Source organism: Tauraco erythrolophus, chromosome 7 (assembly GCF_009769465.1).
Source record: "Tauraco erythrolophus isolate bTauEry1 chromosome 7, bTauEry1.pri, whole genome shotgun sequence".
NCBI lineage: Eukaryota > Metazoa > Chordata > Aves > Musophagiformes > Musophagidae > Tauraco > Tauraco erythrolophus.
In genome coordinates this window covers 56198272-56225566 of record NC_141471.1, presented here as the reverse complement: position 1 = coordinate 56225566, position 27295 = coordinate 56198272, and the positions used below count along the sequence as shown (strand labels likewise).

Sequence of the window (27295 nt, the reverse complement as noted above, 5' to 3'; positions counted from 1 at the left end):
AACGAGAGACAAGTGACATGCATATCTGTTGTGGGAGGCCTAACCGACTCTGTGATCTTTCTGTGCTAGTGTGCCAGTGGAAAAGGTCCAGCAGAATCTGGCCACCAAAATTATGGCCCCATCTAAGGCACAGTGCTAGATGAAGTCTGATTCAAAGCAAAATCCAATTCAAAGCCAGGCTTGGGAGAAAACTTGTAGAGAAGCCCAAGCCAATAACCCTCTAAAGCCAAAGAAAAAGCTCATATTTGAAGATCAGTAATATTGAGGGACCTGCCCTGTGCCCACAAGAAAGGTGGCTGCCAGAAAAATCCATGGAACATCCAACAACCCCCTGCTGTGATGTGATGTGATGGTACTTTATCTGTCGGGAAAGCTGTCAGCAAAAAGTTAAGCCCAGAAAATATTTTGTGCACACTTAAATCCAATAGCGGGTTGAGATGAGCACAGCCTCATCTGGCCGCAAAAGCCCCGTGGCCTGACTGAATAATTAAAAAGCTTTGGGTACTCAATATACTCTCAAAAGCGGCAGCCAAATAGGAACGGAGTTCTAGACCGGAATTAAAAACATCAAAAGCAAACTAAGGATAAATATCAACAAATGTTATCTTTGTTCTTCCTATACTTGCTACACGATCTGCTTTTCCTTTCAAAAACCGCAAGGACAGACTCACTCCAGGCAGCGACAGCCGCGTTTACCCCCCATGCAAGGAGGTGCTCTACGTTACACCCGTGATGCTGAAACGTAAAAGCGTTCCCATTTTTAAGCGCCGTGCTGCACGCTGCCCGATACAAAAAAAAAAAAAAAAACCCAAAAAAGCCATAGGAGCCGGTGAGGCGCGGATAGGGGAAAAGGAAAAAAAAATTCCGAACAACTCCCCACCCTCAAAATCCTCCTTTTTCTTCTTAAAACGGCGCCGCCTCGCCCCGCCCGCCGGGAAGGGGTGTCGCCGCGCGGTGACGCCATTTCCCCCCGCCGCTGTGCGACGTGGCCTTCGCCCGGCGGCGGAACGGTACGGGCGGCGCGGGGGCTGCGGGGCTCTTCGCGTCCGGCCTGGGGCGTCCCTCCGCCCGAGGGGACGGGCGCTGCGGGGCTGGGCAGCGGCGGAAGGGGCACCCGGACCGGGCCCGGCTCGGTCGGGGACCGGGGCTCCCGGGGAGCGAGGCCGGCGTGTCCCGGGCGGGGTGGGGGGAGCTGGGGCGACACGAGAGGGTCCGATGTGAGGCACCCTCGTATCGGAGGGTCCGTGCGGGTCAGTGACCGCGGATCGCTCCGGCCTGGTGTCCTGCTCGGGGTGGCAGCGCTGCGGACGCCCCTTTTGGGAATGGGAGTCGGCCATGGGGTTTCCCTCGGTGCACACAAATCCTCCAGCGGCTTTTGGCGTGGGGATTTCTTGGAACGGGTGGCTTTTGTCTAGACGCCTTCAGCAGTGTTTTCAGAAACACAGCGTAGGGCGTAAGCCGAATGCAAACGGTGATGGAGCTGCTGTTTTCCTCTTCAATGCTGAAAGGCATAATTCTTCCTATTTTTTGCAGGCAGTGGTAGGTCCTCATGTTTATGTATAATTTAGTGTTTTCATTTTCTGCAAAGCGGAAATATCCTTTAAAGTCCAGTTAGGTTGGAATATGACATTTTAAGTCGTAAGTCTTTCCCAGTTTTGTAGGTAACTGGTCCATCTACTTCTGTAATTAAAAAATATTCTCTTTCAGTGTGTACATGGCACCACCAACACTAAATCCGTTCATTTTTGCAGGTAATCATGGATCAGGTAATGCAATTCGTGGAACCCAGCCGCCAGTTTGTAAAAGATTCCATACGGCTTGTTAAAAGGTGCACCAAGCCTGACAGGAAAGGTAAAGCACACAATAAAACTGAATGCAATCCTTATTTCATCTTATGTCTTACCCTGTATCTTTCCCTGTGTCACCTCTGTTGATTCATTTGTTGTGAACGTTTCTCAGCTTCCAAGATGAGATTTAAACTTGAGCAGTTGTCCAAACATTAATAGGTTTATGGTTCAGGATGTGATAAACTTGAATGTGTCTGTAGGTGCGTGAGTGGTACTAAAACTTACCGTATGAAATAGGGTGAGTAGCTGCAGTCAGCCATTTTGAGCCAGGCAAATAGTAGTTTTCACGTACTAAGTAAACTGATCTGAGGAGAACTTGAATGCACTTTGACAAGACAAATGCAGCAGTCCAGTTTGACCGATTGTAGTCAGCTTGGGGAATTCTGGAGGAAATTGCTTCATCCTGGACCTTGGAGGAAACACTTCATTTTAGGAGACCTGAAAGCAGCTAGGATTGCTTTTTGCAGCAACAGGAAGAACTTTGTTGCTGGAAATACAGAAGAGAAGGGTTTTGGACTTTCTCAAAGGTATTAAAGAGAAGCTATAACTATAACCAGAATGTGACTGGTTGTCCTTAATGGTAGTACTTAACGATGCTTTATTTCACAGAATCACAGAATGTTAGGGATTGGAAGGGACCTCAAAGGATCATCTAGTCCAATCCCCCTGCCTGAGCAGGACCACCTAGATTAGATCACAGAATAACGCGTCCAGGCGGGTTTTGAACATCTCCAGAGAAGGAGACTCCACAACCTCTCTGGGCAGCCTGTTCTAGTGTTCTGTTACCCTTACTGGGAAGAAGTTCTTCCTCATGTTTAGGCAGAACCTCCTATGTTCCAGCTTATATCCATTGTACCTTTCTAAATCCCCCTTCCCAAGGCCAGACTAATCTGTCTGGTTAGCAATCTGGAAAGACTTCCTAGTTTTCCATATCTGATAGGATTCCTCAATTCTGACCTGACAGAATCTGATCAGGGTAGCGCGGGAGAAGTTTTTTGGCCCTCACATGCCCAGGATGAAGTTTACTGACATCTTTTGAGATCCGTAAGGAACTTCATTCATTGTCAGACTTGCAGGGTTGTGAGTGGCTGTTGACCTTAGTCTGCTTCATGGTTGCTGTCTTAAAATGATTGAGAATATCACTTAAGTCCCTGCAATAATCGAGTACTTAAGATGCTGTCTTCCTGTGACAGACATAAATCAACTTTCCATTTTTGCAACTGTACTGGGGATTATTTTCAGGGCTTGTAGAGATATGAAGGAAAGATAATGGAATAAATGCTCCATGAATTGTTATGGACTGTGGGTATTTTCTGTTCTGCTTATTATTTAAAAAAATTGAGATCGGCCATGCTTTGTGGAAAGCAGCATCTTCTCTCTTAAAATCTCATCTGTCTTCTGAAAAAGTGGATTTCTTTCTCAACGTCAATGCAGTTTGCTTTTGAACTGCCTCCTGCGTTAACTACCATTTTCTAAAGAGAGGTCTCTCCTTTGGTCACTGTAGTGCACATCTCCTGTATGCCATACATGAGGCTTCCTTGACTAAAATTTTTCTGGTTTTGCAGAGTTCCAGAAGATTGCCATGGCAACAGCAATAGGCTTTGCGATAATGGGATTTATTGGTTTCTTTGTCAAATTGATCCATATCCCAATCAACAACATCATTGTGTAAGTAAACATGCCCTTCACTTTCACTAAATTTTACCTGTTTGTTTTTACCTGTTCAATTTTAAACAGGATATTAGTGAGTCCAACAGGATCCATGTTGCTTTATTATCTGTGCATTTCACATGTTAATGTAATATGACAGATATTACTTGATTCAAAGGTCTTGATCAGGAAGTAGGTTGTTAATTTAGCATGCTGCAAAATATTAGATGCATAGTTCTTCAGGTCTTTTTCTGCTTCAAAATTGAATGTCAAATGTTTTGATTTCCAGTTCCTCAGTGTGTGTTTGACCATGGAACACTTACCTTATTGTGATCTTACATACTCTTACTGTTTCCAGTTTATTATTTGAGTATCCAAAGCAAATGCTAAGGTAGAGAAAATTGAGCAATTGAGCTGGAAGATGACAGGGCACAGAGCGAAGTTGGTCTTGTCTCATTTACTGAGTGCTAGATACACTTTTGAAACTGTGTTTGACGTGTAACTGCATTCTGTAAAATACCTTTTGGAATGAACAGTGCAGCATGAAAAGCTTGACCGTTAAGTTGACCAGCAGCCATGGTACTGACATATTAACGCTACCAGTTAAAACTCCTCAGATTATCCAGAGCTGATGTAATCCCTTTTCTAGTACTGGAAAAGGTTAAATACTGTTCCGTGACTGTGACATGTGGCTTGCTTATACCTCTAAGAGTGGTCCTCTAGGCAAGGAGACATGTTTGAAAATAGGAGATAAGCTGTAACAGTAGTAATGTTTGTGCTAACAAGGCAGTGGTGGGAGGATAAATGAGACTTCAGATGGGATCACTTGATCACACTTGATTAGCTGAAACCGATTACTTTGTTTTCTCAACAGAGGCGGCTGAATATTCATCATGAAGAACAAGACGTTGTGATACTTGCTGTAAAGATTTCACAGCTTTAACTTGTCTGCTATTAAACAAGCTCAGTTTGGGTTTTCAAACATTCTTGTCATCTTATTCCTCTTTTAAAGTGTATGCAATCATACCTGTCTGCATTACAGTCGTGTTTTTTTTCAGTAGTAGTGGGTTGTTTCGTTTGTTTGTTGTTACTTTTCAACTGTAATAGAATCATACAGTAGGAAAGAACTTTGAGAGGTCTCTAGTCCAGCCTCCTGCTTCAAAGCTGGGTCAGCGTTGTGTTCTGATGAAGTTGCTTAAGGCTTTGTCCAGTCAGGTATTGAAAACCTCCAAGGATGACAACTGTACAGCCTCTCTTCAGAAGCTGTTCCAATGCTTAATTTACTGCTTAGTAAACAGCATTGTTCCAGGAAAAGTAGACAGCAAGCAAACCACATTACTGTATCCTCTCAAGTGGTAATTTAGAAGTCGTATCAACTGGAATTCTTGTCACTAATTTCTGGAATCACCATCATTACCCCTAATTCCCTTCTGGATTTGGAAGTCCTGTTAGGTTATATTATGTACTTGACTAGAAAAACACTCCCATTAAATAAAGAATTTACATTGCCAGTCCTTATTCTGATGGCATAATTAAGAAAGGCAAACTTAGTTGGTTACTAAGATGCACAGTTTGAGGTTAATTTACTTGTCAGAGATACCAAGCAGTCCTTCAGCAAATCAATAACTTGCTCATGCTGTTGGATAGGATATACACCCGTTTTGGATACTGGTTCTGTAGGACAACTGCACAAAGAATTATAAAGGGCTCTGCATTTGTTTACCTGGAAGTTGCTGTTATTAAACAATTGAATATTTTGTTTTCTACAAACTAAACAATTGAATATTTTGTTTTCTACAAACTAAGCCTGCAAAACTCTGGTAGATGCAATGTTCTTCCTCTTCAGATTGAGATTGACATTTGTATTTCACTCCAAAAAAACTTATTGTAAACATTTGGTATTTGCAGAAGTTAAAATGCTACTTCTATACTGGGAAATCCGATATTGGTGTTACAGCAAAACTGAAGCTTCTTCAGTACACAAACTTGCTTCATAAGTAGAAAAGTTCAGTTATTACTCTTCTGTAGAAATCTTGACCAGCACCTACGTATGTTACAAATCAGGACAGAAAAATGAGATTAACTACTCCTAGTGCTATCACGTTTTAATATAGTTATACTATGTACAACTGTGTATAGTATTTCCTTTTGGCAAACGGGGAAAAAATAGTTCAGTATTGGAATAAAACACTTTGTAAAAATAGTCTGAACTAACTAGATAAGTAGTAGCTGTTTCTTTACCTTCACTTCCGTTTGTGATTGTACTGGGTGTCAGCTTGTGTGTCTTCTGATTAAGTAGTGAGGTATCAGAATGAAGTACTCAAAATTATTGCTACTAATCTTGATTTGATTTCAAGTGACTTTTATTTCACACTTGTTTTCCATTCAGTACATAAAATCCGTGCCTGCTTACATCTTTCAGAACAGCTTTACTGTCTTAGTTCAGTGAAACTTTGCATTAATTTGAGTTGACTCAGATGAAAAAAGGCGGCTGTACCTAATCTTTGATAGCCATCGTCCACAGCAAAGGCTTGTCTGTCTCAATGGTCACAATCCCGGACTGGTCGTAGGTGTTGGAAGTACTGACGAGTGTTCCAAACTTCAGCACCTGGTTAGCTATAAAAAATACGTAAGAGAAGTAGTGTTACTCATGAAACAAACTCACTGATGTGCATTTATTGCTGTAAAGGCTGCTGCTCCCACAAAGAAGGAAAAAACAGCTGAGAATCTAACCCAGGTAAACAACATCTAAAATAGCTATGTTAAATATTAATTAGAAGGCTTGTATGAGACCATCCAATGACCTGTAGAGGGAATAAATTAATACTTAATCCTCAAATTAGCATTTAGAGTTTACAGCAGATTATTACAAAAGCAGATTGTCAAACATTCCCCAGAGTTTCACATCTGGAAGTTTGTATTTCATTAGCATCAGCTCAAGTACCAGTGCTAGACAAGGTATTTAAAGTAAAATGAGGCAGAGGATCTTACTGTAGTTCCAAACATGGGATTTGCTTTAGCTCATCAGCAAGCCTATAATCTCTTAAAATGTGAAAAGTTCCAGAGCAAAGGCCAGCAGTTAGAAGTGGAATTATAGAACAACTTTTGCTTTGAAGTACGTGACTTGCATCTTCTGTTGCGTGCTTAGTACGGCAGGTGTCCGCATGCATTAGAAACCAAGTGTCATTACTCTAACAAGTAGCTAATGTCAATTTTAGGAGAGTTTAATGCAGCTAACAGTGCCGTTGTAATGGTAACGTTGAAGTATCTGTGAAGTTTCAAATAACCATTCTGTATTGTTTTAGCTGACATGTTTTAAGGGTTACATAGACTTCCTGCAAGCTGAGACCAAAGATAAAAGCTGCCCCCAAACCAAAAAATGCAGTTTTACTTCTATCTTTCGTTTCCTCCCTTTTGGAGATAGCATTGCTTGCATTTTGCAAACGTACAAACTTCCCCAAAGGCACTCTAAGACTAGTCAGTTCTAATGTAGTCCTTGCTTGTGTAAGAGCTCAGAGTAAGAACACTGAGACTGTCCTTTGTTTTAGTCTGTAAAACAAGCCAAATAACAGCTCTTGCTCACTGCTGCTACAGAGTTATGTTTTCATGGAGGATTCCAGGAGAGCTGTAGCTGGGGAGAACTGTTCAGGCAGTTCAGCAAGTCTGTGTGGCCTGTCAGAATTTCCAAATTGTGCATTAATACTGAAGGAGAAATCTTTTGGATTTGCTATCAGGTAGCCCAGTGCAAATGGAGAACTCCTTGTGATCAAGAGGTGTGCAAAATGCACAGAAGACAAATGTTCATAGAATCACAGAATGGTTAGGGTTGGAAGGGACCTCAAAGATCATCTAGTTCCAATCTAGGAACTAGGTTGTTTCCATGGGCAGGGAAACCCTCCACTACACCAAGTTGCCCCAAAATATTCCAACTGTGGAGGTGAACGTGGGCTATAGTAAACTCAGGGGTAGTAATGTATTAGTACAATGCGTGTTACATTGTCTACCCACTGCTGGAAGCTGCACAGGAGGAATTCATTTTGCCAGGCTGCATAGCTTGAAAATGAGAGTCAGACGAAAGGCAGGACATACAATGTGGTTCAGTGTCTCCTCTGCCAAATCTGCACTTGCTGCTGCTTTTTCTGGCTCCCGCTCTTGTTATTAGCCTGAAATGAACTGAAGAGGAGGTTTCAGCTGCGGGCCGCATTGGCTTGGAATGAGAGAACAGCACCCGAGTTTCACTACTGCTTCAAACTGAAGAGTCCTTCCATTTGAATCTCTCAGGAGCTTGGAGCATAACTGCAATGCAGTGCAGAAGTTCAGCAAGAAGGAGGAAGAAAAAAAAAAAAAGTACTGTACTAGATAAATTATGTACCTAAAATAAAGGTGCTAGATCCTATCACGATGATTTGGGACACACAACAGTGCTAGGCAGGCTCCTAGACAAATGTCAGGACGAATGATTTTTGGTGTTTACCTTTGGAAGAGAGAGCAGAGGCCGGTGGGGTTATGCCTTGCCAGAAGCTGATGCGCTGGACTGAGTCGCCAGAGAACCCAGATTTCACCCTGTGCAGGTGAACAGTTCATTTAACGAAGATGAGGTAACACATGGGAGTGTAAAAATACTCCCAAAATAGTGTTAAGTGTTATGGTCAAGTTACGAATGTTTCCCATCAGTTTTAAGTAGGAAAGAGCCTTAAATAGTTCAAAATAGTGTTGACACACAAATGATCCACTTGTGGTTACTATATATTGTAGCTTGAAGGGAGGGGAGGAAGAATTTTGCGGATCAACTCTTCTTCTGTATAAACCCACCCATTTAGTGTCGTTTATTGCTTCCTGCTCATGGCTGTCAGAATAATTCTTAATATGTCAGCTTTGCATATGAAACAATGGCTCTGCAGAAGGCAAGAATTAACAACAACATGGCAGCTTAATGAAACAAAATCTAAAGCAGTATTTCTTCATGCATAAAATTAAATGAAAATCTTGCGGTTTTTTTTTCTTTCGATAAAAAGTTCTTGCCCACTAGATGGAGACTTTAGTCTTTCTCTACACGATTTTCCTCTGCGCAAGGATCACGGTTTGAAATGCTGAAGTGAAGAAAAACGCAAAAAACTACAAAACAGTACTGCTCGTTCACGTGGCTCAAATGGACCAATTCCAAGTACTCGGTTTCACAACCAGCCAACATTTCAACTAACATAATTAAAAATGCATGCTTTCCATTCAATAAATGAACAGTAATTAAAGTGAAAAACTAGGTTTAAGCCAGTAAAAGAGGTGAGAGGATGTACATACCTACTGCTTCTAGGAAAACTTCCTGCTGTGTCATGCATTATGATGTGAAGTTTACAAGGTCAAAGAAGTGGGAAGTTTTATCAGTTTGTACCTGATCCATTCCCTTTTTTTAAATGGCTTTCAGTCTTACTTGTTAAGTCCTAGCAAGAGCTTTTTTTTTTTCTTCCCCTGGCAAGGGAAAAAACCTATCACAACCCCCTCCCCCCGTTCTCGCTATTAAGATTATTTTTCTGAAGTGCATTTCAAAGAAAACAGACTTTTTATTTTCTAATAGTTTTGATGGGTAACAAAAATGATTTTAATCAAGGACTCCACAGTGTGATTTTTATTTTTTTTTTTTTTAAATCTAGATCTCAAAGCCCCTAGGATTTTTAGAATCCTCTAATTAAAAGAAGTTTTATTTTTGATCACTGAAATTTTCCTTTTAGACAAATAGCAGCCTCTTGTTTTTCATGAGAACCTTCAAGAGCTGATTTGGATAAACCCAGAAAAGATTCGTTGAAAACAACATCCCCCTTCCAGCAGCATTAGACATTTTTCCCCCCTGAAGTTTTGCTTAGTGCTTTGGTTCCAATCAAACTGTTTACTGATAACAGACTGTTGATGAGAAAAATACTCTCCCCAGCTCCTCCAATGCAGCTATACTATTTTTCATTACTCTCTATCTATAGAAGTCAGCATGCAGTGGCACTGAGCCTAGGTGGCCCTGCCTTAAAGGAAAGCCATGGGGGTCATGAGTGGTTACATGAGAAGGTAACTAAGTAGTAATTCTGTGGTCTGGTTTTGAAGCCTGACAACTCTGGACTTCAGAACTAAAAGCAAATGCAATTCCTGCCTTTTGAAAAAAAACCCCAACAAACCAAAACCCCACAACAAAACAAAAGAAACAAGACCCAAACAATAAAATCTATGAGACAGCTTTTCATGGGGTACCTCTGTTCTTATCAGTAACAAAAGATTCTCATTTCTGTCTGATGGCTTGCAATATATCACTAATTCAGACCAAAACATGGACAGGGATTATTGTGATGTAGTGGAGGAATGTTTTTCTAGAAGTTTTAATTTTGTTTAGCTGGTGGTTAATGTGTCAGGGTTTGGGAATGCTGGAAATAATTTAGAGAGAAATCTGAGGGCTCATAGGTGAGCTTCCCAAAGGAGCATAATCACAAACATCATCATTCCTTAGACATCCCTTTTGCTGACTAAATTATATGCTGAAGGATCTTTGCCCTATAATTGTCACAAAGGACATTAAGCCTGAGACTGCCCACTTCCAGTATTTTATTGCTTATCTTTTGATACTTTTGTTTTTAATACACAATTCGGAAGATGCCATGTGGAAAATGTTAATATGAGACGTAAGATTTTGAAAGTCAATGAATCTTACGGTTGCCAGAACAACATTTGGAAATGTGAACCAAATGCACCCTATATATGAAGCTATAAAAAAAAAAACCCAAAACAATCAACCAGCAAAGCCCAAACCTCTTGTGGGAATTTTAATTTTTATTTGGTGGTGCTGAAAGTGAGACCTAAGCCTTGCTTGCAACGTGGTCACTGTTGTGCTGCAGGCTGAACTGAGCGTGGACTCCAATTATAACTGGATTGGGCCGTGTTGTGTTAGGTGCTGCAAAAGCAATAGCTCTCAGTATCGGGGCGGTACTCTTAATAACTGTATTCATGACGTAGTACACATAGACATTATTCCTATGACTTCATCGGTCTATTTAAGATAGTTCCATATAAAGTTCAGTCCAGCAGAAGAGAGGTTTATCAAGGTCTCATGTACATATTATAAGATGCACTTAAGTAGGGCTTGAGGGAGGCATATCTAGAGAAAAAAATTCTCCTTAAACATATCATGTATGGTGAAAGCAAATGATGTCATTCATTTGAAAGACTTAATTGAACAAGCAGGCCCTGTGGCTATTCATCTATAGCAAAACCACAGCAGGAACTGGACAGCTGAGAGGCATTTAACTGCAGTATCTAGTGGTCATTCTGGAAGAAGAGTTTAGAGGTGCAAGCCTTTCCTCACCAGAAGTAGACTTAGTGAAGGCAGTGATTTTGGTGTGAGAATGGCTCAACATTCACGCCTCATATCTTTATGTGAAGACATTTAGGCAAATGGAAGCGTTTTGGAAAGCCCTTGAATGCAGCGTTGTAGCACAAGGGTCCCCACTTCGTGGGATTTCACCAGCAAGTCAAGGTCTTACTACTGTGACCACAAAGGCTGAGGACAAAGCACTGTCACAACAAGCATGTCTGACATAGATACACCCTCGTATCTATACTATGCTTTCTTTTCACAACTGTGTCTCTTAATTATTTCCTGCAATATGTACAGTCACACCTTGCCAATTTCCACCACCAGAAATAGGTACAGAAATACAAGCAGATTGCTACTGCTGGCATGAATGTTTGGAATATCAAAATAATTAATTATTAATTAAAAAGCCTTATTAGAGTGAATGTAATCCTCTTCCCCCTAGGCAAACGCTGCATCAAAATGATAGAAAATTAAGATCAATAAGCTGAAACACAAGTTAAAGTGAAATATTGAATTGCCATTTGGTATCCTATTACAGTTTATCTGAAGAGGATTTCCCTGAAGTTCTGTGTTAGGAGCAAAAATCTGCATTTAAATGGAGATGCATTAGTAATGCATGAGCTAGTACTCTGCAGGTCACCCTGTGTCTGCAGAACAGCAGCGTTAATTTTGCTATTTAAAAATAAAACCCAAATAGTTTATAGCCTGATTTTCCTTTCATTCCTCCTAGTTTTACACTTGTGATTAGACTGACTTCACTGGAGTTAATCTTGATTTACACTGATGTATACAAAGGAAAAATTGGGTCCTTGATCTCTGTGCAGCGGGACCTGCAAAACTGGAAGTTGCAAATAACAGTAATTTACAATAAAACACGAACTATTTTCAACACTGACACAACTCAGAAGTACCATAAAGGCTTGCCGACTCTGCTGGCAGGGGACGGGTGAGTCTGTCGTGACACAGACCCCTTTAGGGCAATAGAGAGTTTTGAATAAGCAGAGATGGCAGTGGGCAATTTTTATAACTATTGTAACTTTTGGTACCTGGTTTTGTAGCACAGAACAGTGGCTTTGTAAACTCAACGGATTTGTATGAGCGGGCTCACGAAAGCTTCAAGAGGATACGGGGTAAAGGGGGCCCAGCAGGCAGGGCCAGGTGGTTATTCCACCAGTTCAGATGCTGGCAAAGGCTCTGGGCAGGGGCTCTGCAGCACAGGCTGCCTGGCCTCACATTAGTGGGAATTCAGGAGGTGGCAACAAAAGCACTGGCTGTCAAGGCCTAACAATTTCATTTAAAAAAAGAGAAAAATACGTTAACAGAACTGTGTGTTCTACCCTGGATAGAAACCACCCGCGTTGGGTGAGCCTTCAGAAGTGCAAATGGATGTCAGAAGTTTTCACATTTATTTCCAGCACACAGTTTTTTTTCCATTTATTTTTCCATTTTTGTCATCATGGTGGTACTGTAAGAATAGCTCAAACTCCTCCTGTCACATCACCTGCTTGGTGGCAATTTAAAATGATAAGCTGATAAAAACGATGCTAAGAAATAGAGCGCTTTCTACGCTAATATCTCTGCTGCTACTACTGCTTCACCAAAATCAACAAAAATCATTAACTGCAGGAAGTTTCCATGGCTGCTAGCAGCATTTTAGCACTACTAACAAGATGTGTTCCAGTGTTTGTTCAAAATCACTTTAGCCTCTTCTTAACCATCAAAGTGGTCCGGAAAGTCGGACACAGAAACTGTATATATTATTTTCAGTAGTGCCTCTTCAGTCTAGAAATGCCAAAGCTGTACCAATACTGCAATGCTAGAAGTGATTTCTAAGTATAAAGATAGTCAGGAAACTAGCTGGTCTGGAAGACTGTTTCACTATGCTAAAGGCAAAGCCAGGCTATGAAGTAATTTAAATAATTTAGTTTAGCCTGTAAGAAGCAGAGTGTTTACTTCATTTTTGCTGCTTTCCAGTAAGTTTGTATAACGTGCACCAAACTACTTACAACTCTGAGGGGCTGTACAAGTGACAGGTACTGTTAGTAACAGTGTTAGAGCACTGAAGAAACAGTTGCAGAAATAAAATACAGCTTCAGTTCGACAGTCGCTACTGTAGAGACTGTGCATATAATCCAGACAAAACAATTTGTTGATATTGGTCTGTCTCTACTTCATGTTGTGAGATAAAGAATGCCATTCTTGTGAGAAGAAGGGGCAAGAGTAATACTGAGATGCATCAGCTAATGAATTGTCTCAGTTCTAAACATCCGTAGGACACCTCATGGCACACATCATCCTATTACGCTGCCGTGCTTTAGAGACATTACTTAGTCACGCAAAGCTGAGAATGGCAGCCTGTTACAACACCGAAACCGGAGATGAGCTAAAAACAATGGCATTCTGTCTTGGCATGTAGGTCTGAAGCTCTGGTTTGACGTGATGGCAAAGTAACGAAAAATACTTGCTATTTTGAAAGGTGCTGTACTGCCAAGTTGATACGATGCATCTAATGGTGAAATACACTGAATTTGTTAGAAGAAGATATCCAAATGATTCTAGCAAATGACCACACGCAGCTCTGCAGAAAGGAGTGAAATTCCCCCTACCTGCCTCGTGATCCAGCTGTTTGAGACAGGGAAGAGAGATGAGGGAAGAGGAAGGAGAGACAATCTTTTCCTGACCCAAATCTCAGGGCCATGTCCATGTACTCGGGCTTCAAACAACTTGGCACCAGAAAACTTTTCAACACAACCAGATCCAGGACTGACCTTGATCAACATCTTGCCTCTAGCTACAGTCATTTTCCAGCACTTCAGAAAAAGATGAAAAAAACAACCCTCTCACAGAAACCTATCTATCCTTCAATGGGTTTTTAAATGTGATATTAGTTAACCAGAACACATAGTTAATTATTTTTCTCTTCTATTCTTTGGAATCCTGATAAATCTTGTCACATTTAGATTCATAAATTCACAAGGCAGTAAAAGAGGATTTTAAAACACATGCATAATACAAGTTTTCCAGCTTCTGTATGGTACCGTTGTTCCCATCGTTTGCAAAAACGTGCAGATACAATGATTATTCCTGTAACATCAAAACTGAGCCTGTAGCTGAAATATGGGTATATGGATATTTGCTCAGTAAATACCTAGACAGCTTGGGTTAAATGGGGATCTCACTCATCCGCTCCACAGAGGAGAACAGCAGCACTGCCACGAACACTGCACAACGGTCTCAGCCAAACTCTTCTACTGCCTACTGGCATGTAGGAAGAGTCCCCAACATGAAGCCTGCCATCAAATTTAGCACTGCTCTGCTTCCTTTCTCTGTAGTGGGGATGCGATTTTCCTAAGGGAGTTGATCTACAGCCAGTCCCTAGCCAGCCCTGAAACACAAATTTAAACAGGCTGGCTTCTCCTCCTTATCACTGCTGCCAGCACTAGCTCAGCTCCATATCCAGAGTCCTGTTCTGCTGCACAAGTTGCTCTGTCATTGGGCTACAGTGCCAAAATTAAATTAAATATAATTTGACAAAGCTCTGTAAAGGCTCAGTCCTTAACTCCAGGTTCTGCTGTGTTTTGTAGAGGCAGGAAGCAGAGTGGTCCAACGGTAGCGGGCTGGAACCGTTATTTGTGGCAGAACAAAGCTGATTGTACACAAAGTGCAATGTTACAATAGTGAAGAACAAAGTAGATCTTCTGAACTCTGGGAGAAGTTCAACATATTGCAGATTTAAACCCTTTGCCCCTCCAAGTCCAGCCCCCACCAGAACTGACCCAGTCCACCACTGCTCCGTTCATAATTCTGGGTGGCCCCCAGGAGCCACGCACGTGCCGCAGACTCTCTCGAACACCAGTTGCAGAGTTTCTTGCTCCCAACTTCATGCCAATCAAGTTGCCAGGCCAGACAGACTATTAAACTGTGCCAGAATAGTGGATCTTGTGCTCAAAGAGCTCCTCTGACCACAAGGAATCCAACAGTTTCCTTCACTTCCCAGCCCTGAGCAGGGTGCAAAAAAAGATGATACCTTCTGTGTGCCCTGCCACAGGACAGCTGGTTGCACAGTGGCTTGCAGAGGGCAGAGCCATTGCCAGCACTGAATGCTAGCAGCAGCCCCTCTTAGCTACTAGCACTTTATTACAAATAACTGACTGATCAAATTAAATCCCTGACAAATAATTTTATTATGCAAGCTTTAATAGCGAACAGCACCATTTCCTAAAAGAGTTTTATGGAAATATGATATTACATTTACAGGGAAAAATGAAAAGAACAAACTAGAATATTCATCCTTATGCACAAAAGACATCATCAATAAAGCAGCTGCGCTCTTGTCTAAAACATTTCTCTGGAAGTGGGTAATTATTATTTAAAAAACCCACACTGATCTGCTCCTGACAGCTCACAAGGTACATGTTCATCTACTTGCTCTGCCTGACAGCTGATCTATTCTGAGCACAGGTGACTAACTAATAAAGTCTATTGTCCTTCTAATAGAAAAGTAATTCCATTTATCTTTACCCTTCCTAGCAGCACTGCTTCCTTTCACTGCATTGGGTGGGATGCTGTAAGAGGTTTTTGAAATGTGGTTATTTTCACCCCTTCAATTGCTGTGCATTACTTAGAATTTTAGATTGCTCTGCTTTCTTCAGGAAAAACAATTAGACACAGATAATATCACCCTGAGGATGAAGTAAAAAGCAATTATTTCTGTTACAAAATGTCCCCCTAGATCTGCGTGTGAACAACTAAGCTTTTTGATTTTGAATTTTATTACTTTGTCTTTCTGTTAACAAATAATTAATATGATTACTAACACCCTGTGTACCTCTAATGTCTATACTATTTCAATTATAAAGCCATTACTGATGCTTATTAATTCTATTCCATTTATCTTCAAACTTCCATGGTAAACTTGCATTTATTGACATTCATTGAAGCTGCAGCTCCTCCAAACTCACACACAGGAATCCAGAAAAGTGTATCTGTGCCACCCCTGAGACAGAACATGAAATTCAACAGGAGACTGCAAATCACACTGTTTTAGTTCAGAGTCACTCAATTGGATTAGAAGGCTCTCCACGCCCTTCAAAGAATAAAGGATTTTTTTTTAAATAGTGTTGCCCACTGTGTCTTTGCAATCTTCCTTCTAAGCTATAATGTCAGCTTTTAAAAAAAAATTTCCAACAAAAATGTAACTTATGACACAGCAAAGCCTATTTTACCTAGTAATACCCGCTTCTTCCACGTCACCCACCACTGGAGCACTTTGCTTCAGGAAGGGGATGGGAGTGGTATCTGCCACGTACATGAATCAGTAAGTCAGTGCGTATGCATCATTTAAAGTTTTTGTCTGTTTGCTGTTACAGTCTATTTTAGGATGCAAGACTCAGATTTGTTGTTGATGCCGCTGAATACAAACAGCTTCTATATAGTGTTTGTCCCCGAAATTAAAAAAGGAAGATGCATCATTAAAGACAAGTCCTAAGTCTCATCAACTGTCGAAGACTTTATTCGAGTGGAAAACTAGCTACTGAGGATCCTTTAGTTACTTGTGCACTCTGGAAAAGTCCGATTGATTTCTAGTAATGATTTCCAATATGAACAGTGCTCTTTGTGTTGGTGTGCTTCCTCCTCCTGACCTTTGAAAAGCCTCCCCCCCAGCATCCCCACCTCCCATTTTGCCAACGGCAGCGATTCATCCCCTACATTCAGAAACACGTCATGTACTTCCAGGCCCTATGACTGTTAAGGCTTCAGTGGTTTGGGAGATGTTTTCTCCTGCTGCTTCCCCTCTAGAGAATACTGCCTTAGCAGGTCTAGACCATGCTTTCTGCCTGGGCCGAGTGGAATTAAAGGCTTCTGCATTAATCATGCAGCGCCGTGTCAGGCACTGCCCAGGCCAGGTGATGTAAGATTTTGGCCCTCAAATGCAGAGGCCAAACGCACCGCTAAATTAATGTAGTGCTACATGGTGCAGTCAAAGGCATTAAAGTTTTAAGAGTGCCATTGATCAGATGTAGTTCAACTTTGAAACACATTGGCCAAGATGGATTGAAACAGTCATGCCACGGCACAGTGATGCATGTCAGTGGGCTCTCCACTAGTACTGTATGGAGGACTTGACGTTGGCTCTTAACCTACCCATAAACCACCCCTAACACACTGCAAGAAGTGGGAAGGAAAAGGAATTACAAATCCAGGAGTCGTGCAGAATAAACTACATTACAGCTTGTCTACTTCTGCCAACACCAACTAATTTCTAGCACTTGGTATTGAAAGACCATGATGGCTGCAATTGCCAAGCAAGGAAATACATCTGCAAATAGCCTCTTTTTTTGGCTATAGGGAGCTTCAATAAAGTAAATCCAATTTATACCCTGGGATGTTCCTTATCTCACCTAAATTTACTGCTGTCTTCAAACATTTGCCATTCCTAATTAATTATCAGCATCTGAGAGGTATTGTAGGAGAAACATTCCTGTCAATAGCTAAGGAAGCCACTTTTGTGAAATTTCTTTTGAACTCAAACTTATTAGATATGATTGGATCTTATTTGACATTGCTTTCCCCATCCTGGCCATTTGGTGTACTCAACGTTTTTCACTCTTTCTTGTTTTGTAGTCACTTCAGAAAATTTATGATACCTAGTAGAATTTCATAGGCATTAACTGTCTGATCAATTGTTTAAAATCATCAGATGTGAAATACTTTTTTTTTATTTTGCAAATAGGGAAAATTTTACTGAAACAAACTTATCTCAGAGGAAAAGCCAATTTTGATAAAAATTACTTTTAAAATATTTGTTAGTTCTAGAATCAACGATAGCAGCTTAAGTTTCTCTGAAGTTCACATCTTTCTTAAAAGTATCTGAAGGATGAAAAAAAAGCACTGTAAAAGGTTTCTGATTAACCTGCCATTTACAGCAGAATAATGCAACTCTTCAGAGGTGTGGCATAAGTGTTAGAAAAGGAAATAGGTATAGTTAAAAATATACAAGTATGAGTATCTCTTTATCCTGAGGGAAGAGCCATAGGTGTAAGAGTCAATTTCCTATGCTGTTTCTAAACTTATTTTAACTAGGTGTGTCTGCTTTAAATTGAAAAAATCCCAATGACATGAATTTCTACTTTCAAATTAGGCAGATCAATAAAGCAGCACACAGTATTTCCAAATTATAAGCATTCCGTAACTACTGCTATGGGCTCTCCTACCAATAGTTTCAACAAGTCTGCTGCATAGTGCATGATGGATTTATCTACGACTAATGCTCATATGAAAAATTTAATATAGCTATAATCCTTTCATTTGAATTCTTCTATGCTCTATCCTAAGTGTTCTACAGCATCCAAATTAAAAAAATCTCTGATGTCTATGTGCTTACAAAGCAAGCAAAAGTACCCAAGAATATACTGATGCATCTAAAGATTACTCCTGGGATATTCCAATCAGAGTAGACACTTTTCATAATTAACCAAATGCAGAAGTCTCAAAGCAAGTGAGACCTACAACTCTATTTCACGCCTTGGAAGATGTGGATATAGGCACTGTTCCTCTTAATATTATAACTTTAGGAGTATATTGCTACATATCACTACAAAAACATCCAGTGATATGGAAGAAGCCAGCGTATCTCCGAGGTAATCCTCAAAACCTGGACATGTCTCATGCAAGCTTTGGACCCAGAATCAGGCTTGGCGATCACTGTTTTGTAATTTAAGCCATGGTCACTTATCAAAAGGTGTGTCTGTTATGGAGCAGGCAGCACTGCTCTTCTAGAAACAGGCAGGCTCATTTTAAGAACTGTCATAATAACATCACATGCGTGCCCACTACAATGCAGACTTCATGAGACCAAGGGAAGCACTTTGCAGCCATCCTTAAAATCAGCCAGGACAAAAGTCTTACAAGAGCTTAAACCTTACTGGAGGGTGGCTTTAGAAAACACCAGGTTAAACCACCACCATTTCCTGGAAGAGCTAGAGAACGTGGCAAGGTCTGTGCAGAGCTGACATAGACGAGCCCTGCAGCAATGAGGTTTATCATGTCACGTGCGAGAGTGAAACCTGGATGATACAGATTTTGAAGTACAGGGCTCATTTATGGGTACATAAGTAGAAAAGAGAGCAATAAAGCGTCAAGCCTAAAAGCTGTGAGCAAAAATGTGGTTATAAGACCTGTATCATCATCGGCGGCCAGGCCGATAAATCTCTGCATGCTGCTTTGAAAGGGTACCCATAAATAGTCATGGGATTCTCCGGCAAAGCACAGAACCTTTGAAGAAGGCCAGAATACTGTGGGAAGCTCTTACTCAAATAAACCTGAAGTCAATCAGCCGTAAAGGATGGCGTACAGATGTCACACGCACAAACTATAGTGGAAGTGGACTGAGAGGCTTGAAAACAATCCTGCAGAACAGAAGAAGTCGCTCAAATCTATCATTTTGGGAGAGGGAAGGAACACTACCAAAGATTTAACAGTAGAAAAAACATCCCTTGGAAAGCTTGCCTTGACATAGCACTCTATAAACTCACTAAATGCAGTTTCCTGGCTAACAATCTCTGTTGCCCCCAGGTAAACACTCCTGTTATGAAGTTTTGTTCCCCGTCTTGGATCATGGACTTCAAAAGCCAGCGGATGCTGAATGCAACACTGAGACAACTCCTGTAATTTGTAGAAGACAGAATGGACGATATCATTGATGTAGCGTAATGAGCCGTTTCCCTCCTCCCTACTGTGATTAATGGTGTGGATAGGAGGTCTGCTCCTGAGCTGATAGATGTGATTCTGGCCCTGGAGGCATGCCCTATATATAGAGCTGTGTGAATACATGCATGAGAGATTGGCAGGCAGAAGCAGCTCTGGGAGCCTTTGTTATTGTCCAGTTTACTCTTTCCTGAGCTCCTCCAGCTTGTACAATCTGTGTAGCCTCTGGGAAGGCAGCTTTAGAATTGGCTTGCTTGATGGAAAAAGCTGCTCTTCTTGATGCACATGATGCAAAGTAATGTGACAGTGATTGACAGCTGGGGAGGAAGAGGAAAGGAAAAATGAGTTAAGTCAGGGTTTTGTGAGAAGGAGCAGAAGGAAGAAGGAAAAAAAAAGGAAAATTCCTCATTACCACAGCACGTGTGCAGTGGTGGAGATAAGAGTTGCTGGTTTTTATAATAATAACCAGTACTAAAATCAGTTAAGTTGACATAAATTTATGATGATATAAATAGTACCTCCGTGATTACTGCGTGTTTTTCTTCAAAACTTAATCTTCCCCAAATAGAAAATAGTTAATAAGTTTAGGAGTCTGCCGGTCTACTCCCCTGCCACGTTTTGTGAACAGGTAATGTAATGAGAATATAACCTCCAGGGCCCAGTCCTATCTACACTTTCAGTGATACACTACGCTCCTCATGCGCACATTTAAGGTAAGCCAGAAGTTGCCTGCCAGCTTCTCATTCCCTTCTCCCTTATACTGCCAAGCCAATTGTAATTTTTATTGAATGATGCAATTACATTGCAATATACCGGGCAAAACTGTGCTGCTGCTTTTGTGCTTTCTTAGTTCAGGTCTGAAAACAGAAGAAAAAGCTGTAATTGATTCCATCAGCCTTTTTCACACTGAAACAAAAGGTACCACTCAGAGAAACTTCCTTCCTCTAGAAAAATAAGGAACTCAAAATTTGGATTTTATCACTTTTTCCCTTTAGGAGGTCGTACATGCCCAACAGAGACATCCCCTTCTAGTTTATCTTCAGCAGACTGTTAGGTTCTGGACCACTAGCACAGAAAGCTGAAGCCTTTGGGGGTGGGGGGGGGTGGGAAGGGGGGAAAATGATACTATCTTGAAGATACTTGTGGCAAAACCAGAGATACTAAAATACATCAAGGAGGAAAGAGCTTATTTGAAGAAATCCCAACTGGCTCTTATTCTTAGTGCTGAGTAAAGTACTCATTTCCAGAGCTCCAGGAGACATGCTGGAAACCACTGCTCATTGCTGCTGCTTGGAAATAAAGTTTTACAAGCATCTCATAAGAATATGCCATGCTTGCATTCAGCCTAAAGGAACTACCGTCATTAGTAAACAGGTTATGCTGTAGTTTTCCTTCTGTTGCATATGTGCATGCAGCTCTGTATAACAAAGTTACAGCAGACAAGGTTAGGAAATAACATGCACAGCGGTTCTCTCTCTGTCAATACAGAAACCTCTTTTTCCAGAACAGGAACCAAATGTTAGATTTTTTTAAATGAAATTCTGATTTTCTACAGGTACTAGTATCAGACCATACACCACAGCATGCTCAGTTTGATGTAGCATTAAGACCAGTATTTTAACAAGTTCTGCATGGAATCATGATGGTCTAAAACACCAAACCTTCCCCTCAAAACTCCTAAATCAGTAACAGGACTACTTTCGATGTATGCTTTTCTGAAAATCCTGGAACTCAAACTCCTCATGCTTTATAGAAGGCTGTAATCCAGGGTCATCTTTGCAAAAGATCTGCAAGTCAAGATGAGTCATGATGGGTCAAACTTGGAATGTATTTCCCACTTTGAAAACACCTAGTAGATCTCACTATCTTTTCTTAGGGAGATCAGGTTCAAACAGTACAGATCTTCAGGCCACTGGAGTACATTCACTATCACCTTCAGGGACAACTGCAATTCCAAGACATATGCATGCTCATCTTCAGGGATAATTCATACCTAATTTAGACACCATCTAGTTCACTTTTCTCTTCTACAGGCTACAGTTCAGAGAGGTACTAAATCAGGTACTTAAGGTAAGTCCACAGAGACATGTCACTGATATCATAAAAGACTCAGCACCCAGCCTGTGTTATGCTGAATCGAAGTCCAAAGGATTCCCTCTAAAACCTCTGACCATATAGCATGATGGAAAAAGGACAGAGAGATCTGTAACCTCTCACAGCAACATCTAGACCCATCAGTGCCTCTAATTCTTGATTTAAAAAGCAGGCAAAACAAGACAAAACTTAGCCTAGCAAACTTTACTTTTAAATTAATATCTGTTTATAACCTTAATGATAGCAAGACACATCAATAATAACATGGTATGAAAACTCCTCTCTTTTCTCCCCGAAGCAGTTTTTCTTACAACGATTATGGTAATTTTTCTTGTCTCTTGATTAAATGAAGATGGCTTGCTTCACTTAGATTTGTCTTGCCTGAGCCAAGCTGGCTTTACGTTTTGGCATGCACACAGAACTCCAAAACTGGAAAACCTTTGCTAAGAAAGATGTAGTGTTCAAAAACTACTCACTCTTGACACTGTGTAGTCTCTTCCATTTTTGTTGCAGCTTGGTTATGGAGGAGAGACCTTTTCTTACTTGTCACATTAAACCAAAATTGAGTTAATCTGACCCTAGTGACAATGAGACAATTTCAGGAACATGTGAAAGTCCCGCTCCACTTTTCAAGAAATGGTACATGCAGGAGCTGTCTTTCCCCAGTCTCTCAAACAAATACCCCTTTCCCACACCCTACTACCCAAATTAGAGATGTATGTTTGGAAATTCATCCTATGAAGTGATCTAGACATTCTGATGGCCGCAATTTATCAACATATATTACTGTACTTCACAGCAAAGCTTCTGTCATAAGAAAACAGGCTGTGCTCTAAATTGCCTGCTGCCCTCTTCAATAATCAGCCTGGTTTTTAAGATCTAGAGATCTGCTGATAAAGGACACCTCAGTGCATACAGCAACAACAACAACAAAAAATTGAGTTTCATACACATCACGGGAAGCGTCCACACGCTGCTCTATTAATCTTTAGATTGAGGTCATTTTTCTCCGGAGATGTGGTAATAGATTACTTTGAGAGAAAACGGGGAAGAGCACCCAGGCAGGCACTCGCTTCACACTAAGCAAGCTCGTCTCCTTCCTTCTTGGTTTAATCCTAAAAAAGTACCTAATGGCCAAAGCTGCCGTTAACTCTGTAGTGACCACCACGGATGCAAAAAGAGCACACAATGCGTTAGTAACATCGGTCTGCCCCTACATCTTCTCAAGCATCCTGTGCCTTAAGACCCATGCTGGCACTGCTCTTCTCTCCCTGATGACAGCCCATTTCACTGGTTCCAGTGTTGTCACCCGTCTGCCCAAGAGCTTGTCAAATCCCCTACCCAACCTCCTTTGCATCGCTCTATCTTTTTATTTTCTCTGGGAATCAAAATCTACTCACTTCTAGAAAGGCATGGGAGAAAGTGCGCAGGCTCCAACGCTTTGTCTTTTCTCCTGTCAAGATTCAGTCTCTAGGTTACCACAGCTAGAAAAAGATTCTCTCTCCCCTCATTCCTCAATCCCTCTGGATGAGCCTGAGCACAGTCCCAGACCTTCAGCCCCAGATTTTAATGTTCTTTTGGTTCAGGACCTTTAAAACACCATGAAGAAAAACATACCTAAAAGTGCCATGGAGGGACGAGGCCTCACATCCTTCAATACTTTTGCCAGTCCTGATTTTTATAGCATTTCTTCCCATGTGGACTCTGAAAACTGATTACCAGCAGCATAGGGAATGCCCACCACTGTGTTTAGGGGCACACTTCCCCACCCACAGAGCAGAAATTAGGACTGGGAACTGAAATCCGTGGAGTTCTCTCTGTGCAAATGACCAAGAACGAAGCAGTGCCTTGCCTTTGCTCCTTAGGGTACAGTCCCTTGTCTTTGGAGGACCTCTGCGAGGTTCCTCCTCTTTCACTGTATGTCTTTTCGTTCTGCAGCCAAGAAGACGGTCCGTCATGGGAGAAGAAAAGCACATTGTGCTTTGCCACTCCTACATCAGCTGAACTGCCTGTGGGGCCATATCAATAAGCATAAACTAAAGCAGCCTCAAGCTGCTGCATGGCACGCCGGCATTCAGCCTGCCTCCTGGATGGCTCAGGAACGCCAGCACCCAGAAGGGCGATTCGGTGGTTTAATGACATGACTGCTTTGCATCTCCACAGCCCTCTAGCATGCTTACACTTTCAGAGAGCCTCAAAATTAAGCTCGTAAAATTAAGGGAAACCTCAAAACACTTCCTCTTGTATAATACAGTATGCACCAGCAACACCGAGGTTAAAGGGTTCTGTTAGGATTGTCACTGCATCTTCCTCTGAGATATCAATGTAAGCTTTTTTTCTGTACTATCGCTCCTAAAAGTTTCTCAGGACGCACCCAACCTTAAATAATGACCCAATGTTTTAAATGTTTTAGGCTTTTCATTATCAGTTGGGAAAAGTCTACAAAGAGGGTGGCCACAAGCTGGTTTGGTTTTTTTTGGGGACAACACAGACTGGACTTGATTGAGAGAGAAAAAAGGTATTTATATGAGGAATAAATTAGAGTATTACCAAGTAGTTCCATATATAATGGGACAGTATAATACTAACCGATTTAATATATTCTCTAATGGTCCTGTTCTATTTCTCATTTATTTCAGTCTTGAATCCCTAAATGTCACTTGTCCTGTGGGAGACTATTACAAGACCCTCATTGATATTAATGGCACCTGCTTCACAGAGCCAGCAAGCCCCCAACAGCACCAGACATTTAGAGCTTTAGAAGAGGAGGCTCTCCCATTATACTTTATCATAGACAATGCGAAATTCTGCCTCTCCGCACTCTGGGAACATGTCCCCAGTTTCATAGCAGGGCATGGCTTGCTCATTGGGCTGTTTCTTGCTGTTTAGATGTTACACATCTTATTTTGCAGAATCTTCCCCCTCCTTTTCGGCACTCCTGCCAGTCTCACAATTTCATGGAAGGAAAAGAACTTACTCTGCTTCCTGATAGAAGCTGCACAAATGAACGACAACAGGTCATACTGGAAGCACCTTCCAAAACAAGACACTGAGAAAGAGCCACAACATATTAGTCCTACCTGGACGCTAAACCATAGACAAAGCAGTTTTTGGCTGCCAGCAACGGCGCTGAATATCTGCACACAACACCTTGAGCACCAGCTTTGAAACTTTTTTTTTTTTTTAACACTAAGTAGGTCATAATTTTTGTTCCCAAGTCACTGTACAGAGAGAAAGAAAAAACAACTGGGGCACCCAGTGATTTTGTGGGGGATGGCGTGAAGGTAAGATGACAGTGCTTACTTCTTCATTAAAGCAAAGCATCTGCCACTTTGTTAATACTCCAGTATGCCCTGCTCTGAGAGAGCTGTGAAGGCGGCAATGATTAAAGCCAGTTCCGACTGGGGAAAACGCATGTTACGCTGACCTCGAAAGCGTAATTCAAAATTTATGCTGCTACACCCGCCAGCCGAGCGGTCCACACTCTAATCCGAGGAACCATCTGTGTAGATGTAGGTATGGTACATGCGCACGCACAGTCTCAGGAGAGGCACCTTGGACTTACTGTCAGCACCACAGGGAACAAAAGATGATCTACTGTCAATCCCTCCTGCCTAAAAAACAATTTGAAGTGAAGCTTATGACCTAGGAGGTAAAAAGTTACTGAACCGAGTCCTTAGAGAGGCCCCTGCACTGACCCAATCAGCTGTAATAGCTCAAAGAAGCTACCACAGGCTGCTCAGGGCAGTTTTCCTGTAAATAGACAGCTGTGAACACAGGAGACTACAGTGGCTTCCTGCCAAAAATCTGCATTTTAATAACTTTGTAATTGCATATTTTTGCAATCTGTTGACTCTGACTTATTTTAAAGAACATCCAAGGAGCAAAACAGTATCACCACCAGATTTTCTGGTACTTTAAATTTCATAACCAAGTTTGCAATGACTCGGTAATTACTGTGAATAATTAATGATAAGGATTATAATGATGTGACACATTTTAGCGAATCCCTGAAATTTAGGATGTTTAAGTGATAAAGACAAAATCAAAATTAGATTCAATAGTAAATATTAGAAGAAAAATAATTAAATTCCATAATTAAAAAAACAGATCACAAATGCAGTCTGGGTGGTGGCATTGCTATCAAGCTTGTGTAATTTCATTAGAAGTGATTTGCTTTAAAGATGAAGCATAATTTTAATGAGAATGGCTGTCATCCTGCAAACGCCAGCATCCATAGGCAAAGCTATGCATATGAGCAGTCTCACTGTGCAATGGGACAACTTGTGTGCAACTATTTGCCAGACTGTGGCTCCTGTCATAGTCTGCACAACAAAACACTTGAAAAAATAATCCATCTTAATAAAAATACTGTGGAATTAAATCCACTTTTACTTGGTTGTGCTTTTTAGATTAGTGCTACGAACAATATCTTGGGTAAGGGATATGGAACAAGTTTCAAATGATCAAAGTCCCTTTGCTTAAAGAAATAGTCAAGCATGCCTTGGCTTACTGTACCCTTTTAATTGTCTAATATTCTGAAACTGTGATCCTTAAAGCAGGCTTCCAGGGACAGCCACAAGACACCTAAATTGCAGTATTTCTTTCATGTACTAACATGGTTTGGGATATCTTGAAAATCTTGTTTCACTTGAAATTGAAATAATAGGCTTTTTACATCTTCACTCTGTACAGATACACTGACTGACCATTCAAAGTCAACCACTTGAACTCTAGTGCTTAAACAGAATAATAATAAGCTTAATTTTGTATTTCTAATGCTTTTTTTCCGATTTTAAGTCAATAGGGTTGTTATTCGTTTCATGAGTGGACAAATGAAAGCCCAGTTCTCTTATCCCTTTCCCAAGGAGGCAGCAGGCTGGAATTAAAATCAAGTTTCTAACTTTCAAGACTGCCATCTGCAAAACCATCTCACAACAAAGCAGATAAACAGTTAAAACCTAAAACTTATCTCTCCAAAGGTTCATCAGGCTGAATGGGCAGTGACTGACTGCTTTTCTTTTCCCTTCCTGAAAAACAGTGACAAAAGCTCTTTGTGGGTGGGTGAGTTTGCCAACCCCGGTATACACTGGGTGTTGATTTCAGGTTCTACCTATGCAAGCGTTCAGCCCAAGAGGTGGAGTGCTTCCTGTCTCTGTGCCCCCTGAGCTGTCATTCCTCGCCATGAGAGTTTATTTCCTCAGTAAATTGTATGTATTTGCTAGCAAGAGAGGGAAAAGTGCTGGATGACAGATCCTGGTGACAGATTTTCCACGTATAATGATATACTGACACAAGCTTCATTATGATTTGCGAAGGAAAGAGTTCTTTCACCTAATTCTGAAGAACGTAAAAAATACAAGGAGGGCTGTTTCTTTTTGTTGTGGGTTTTGTTTTGTGTTTTTTTTTTTTTTAAACCAGAATATTTCACAATGACCTTGTTGCAGTTATTTTCCTATTATCCCATTAATCTCTTAATTATTATTTTCAATAACCACTACACAGACTTTAGCCCTCCAGTTTGAAACAGTATCACTCAGTCCCAATGAATCCTCTATGTACCAACTTCTACCAATGACGAACGAAATATTATGGGAAAATAAAACTAGAGGTACAAGTATTTCATACTGGTCACTAAATACAAGAGAAT

The 27295-nt window shown here is 41.0% G+C and overlaps 2 protein-coding genes across 3 annotated transcripts in view; one reads left to right on the top strand and one right to left on the bottom strand.

Moving 5' to 3' along the window:
* The first annotated feature begins 982 nt into the window (after positions 1 to 982).
* Positions 983 to 4479, top strand: SEC61G (SEC61 translocon subunit gamma). 2 transcript variants are annotated; one of them, XM_086614764.1, is made up of 4 exons: positions 983 to 1010; positions 1752 to 1851; positions 3413 to 3515; positions 4372 to 4479. In XM_086614764.1, the coding sequence occupies exons 2-4, from the start codon at positions 1758 to 1760 to the stop codon at positions 4379 to 4381; spliced, it is 207 nt and encodes a 68-aa protein (XP_086470890.1). In that variant the 5' UTR covers positions 983 to 1010; positions 1752 to 1757; the 3' UTR covers positions 4382 to 4479. The 2 variants fall into 2 exon arrangements, with proteins under 2 accessions (XP_086470890.1, XP_086470891.1); XM_086614765.1 differs by lacking the exon at positions 4372 to 4479 and having other exon boundaries at positions 3413 to 3519.
* A 1456-nt stretch (positions 4480 to 5935) lies between these two features.
* The window catches only part of TPK1 (thiamin pyrophosphokinase 1), a 252862-nt gene continuing 231502 nt past the window's right edge, over positions 5936 to 27295 (bottom strand). The window contains exon 10 of the mRNA XM_086615174.1: positions 5936 to 6113. Coding sequence (XP_086471300.1) covers positions 5995 to 6113 — 119 coding nt within the window. The 3' untranslated portion in view covers positions 5936 to 5994. The remainder of the gene's footprint in view (positions 6114 to 27295) is intronic.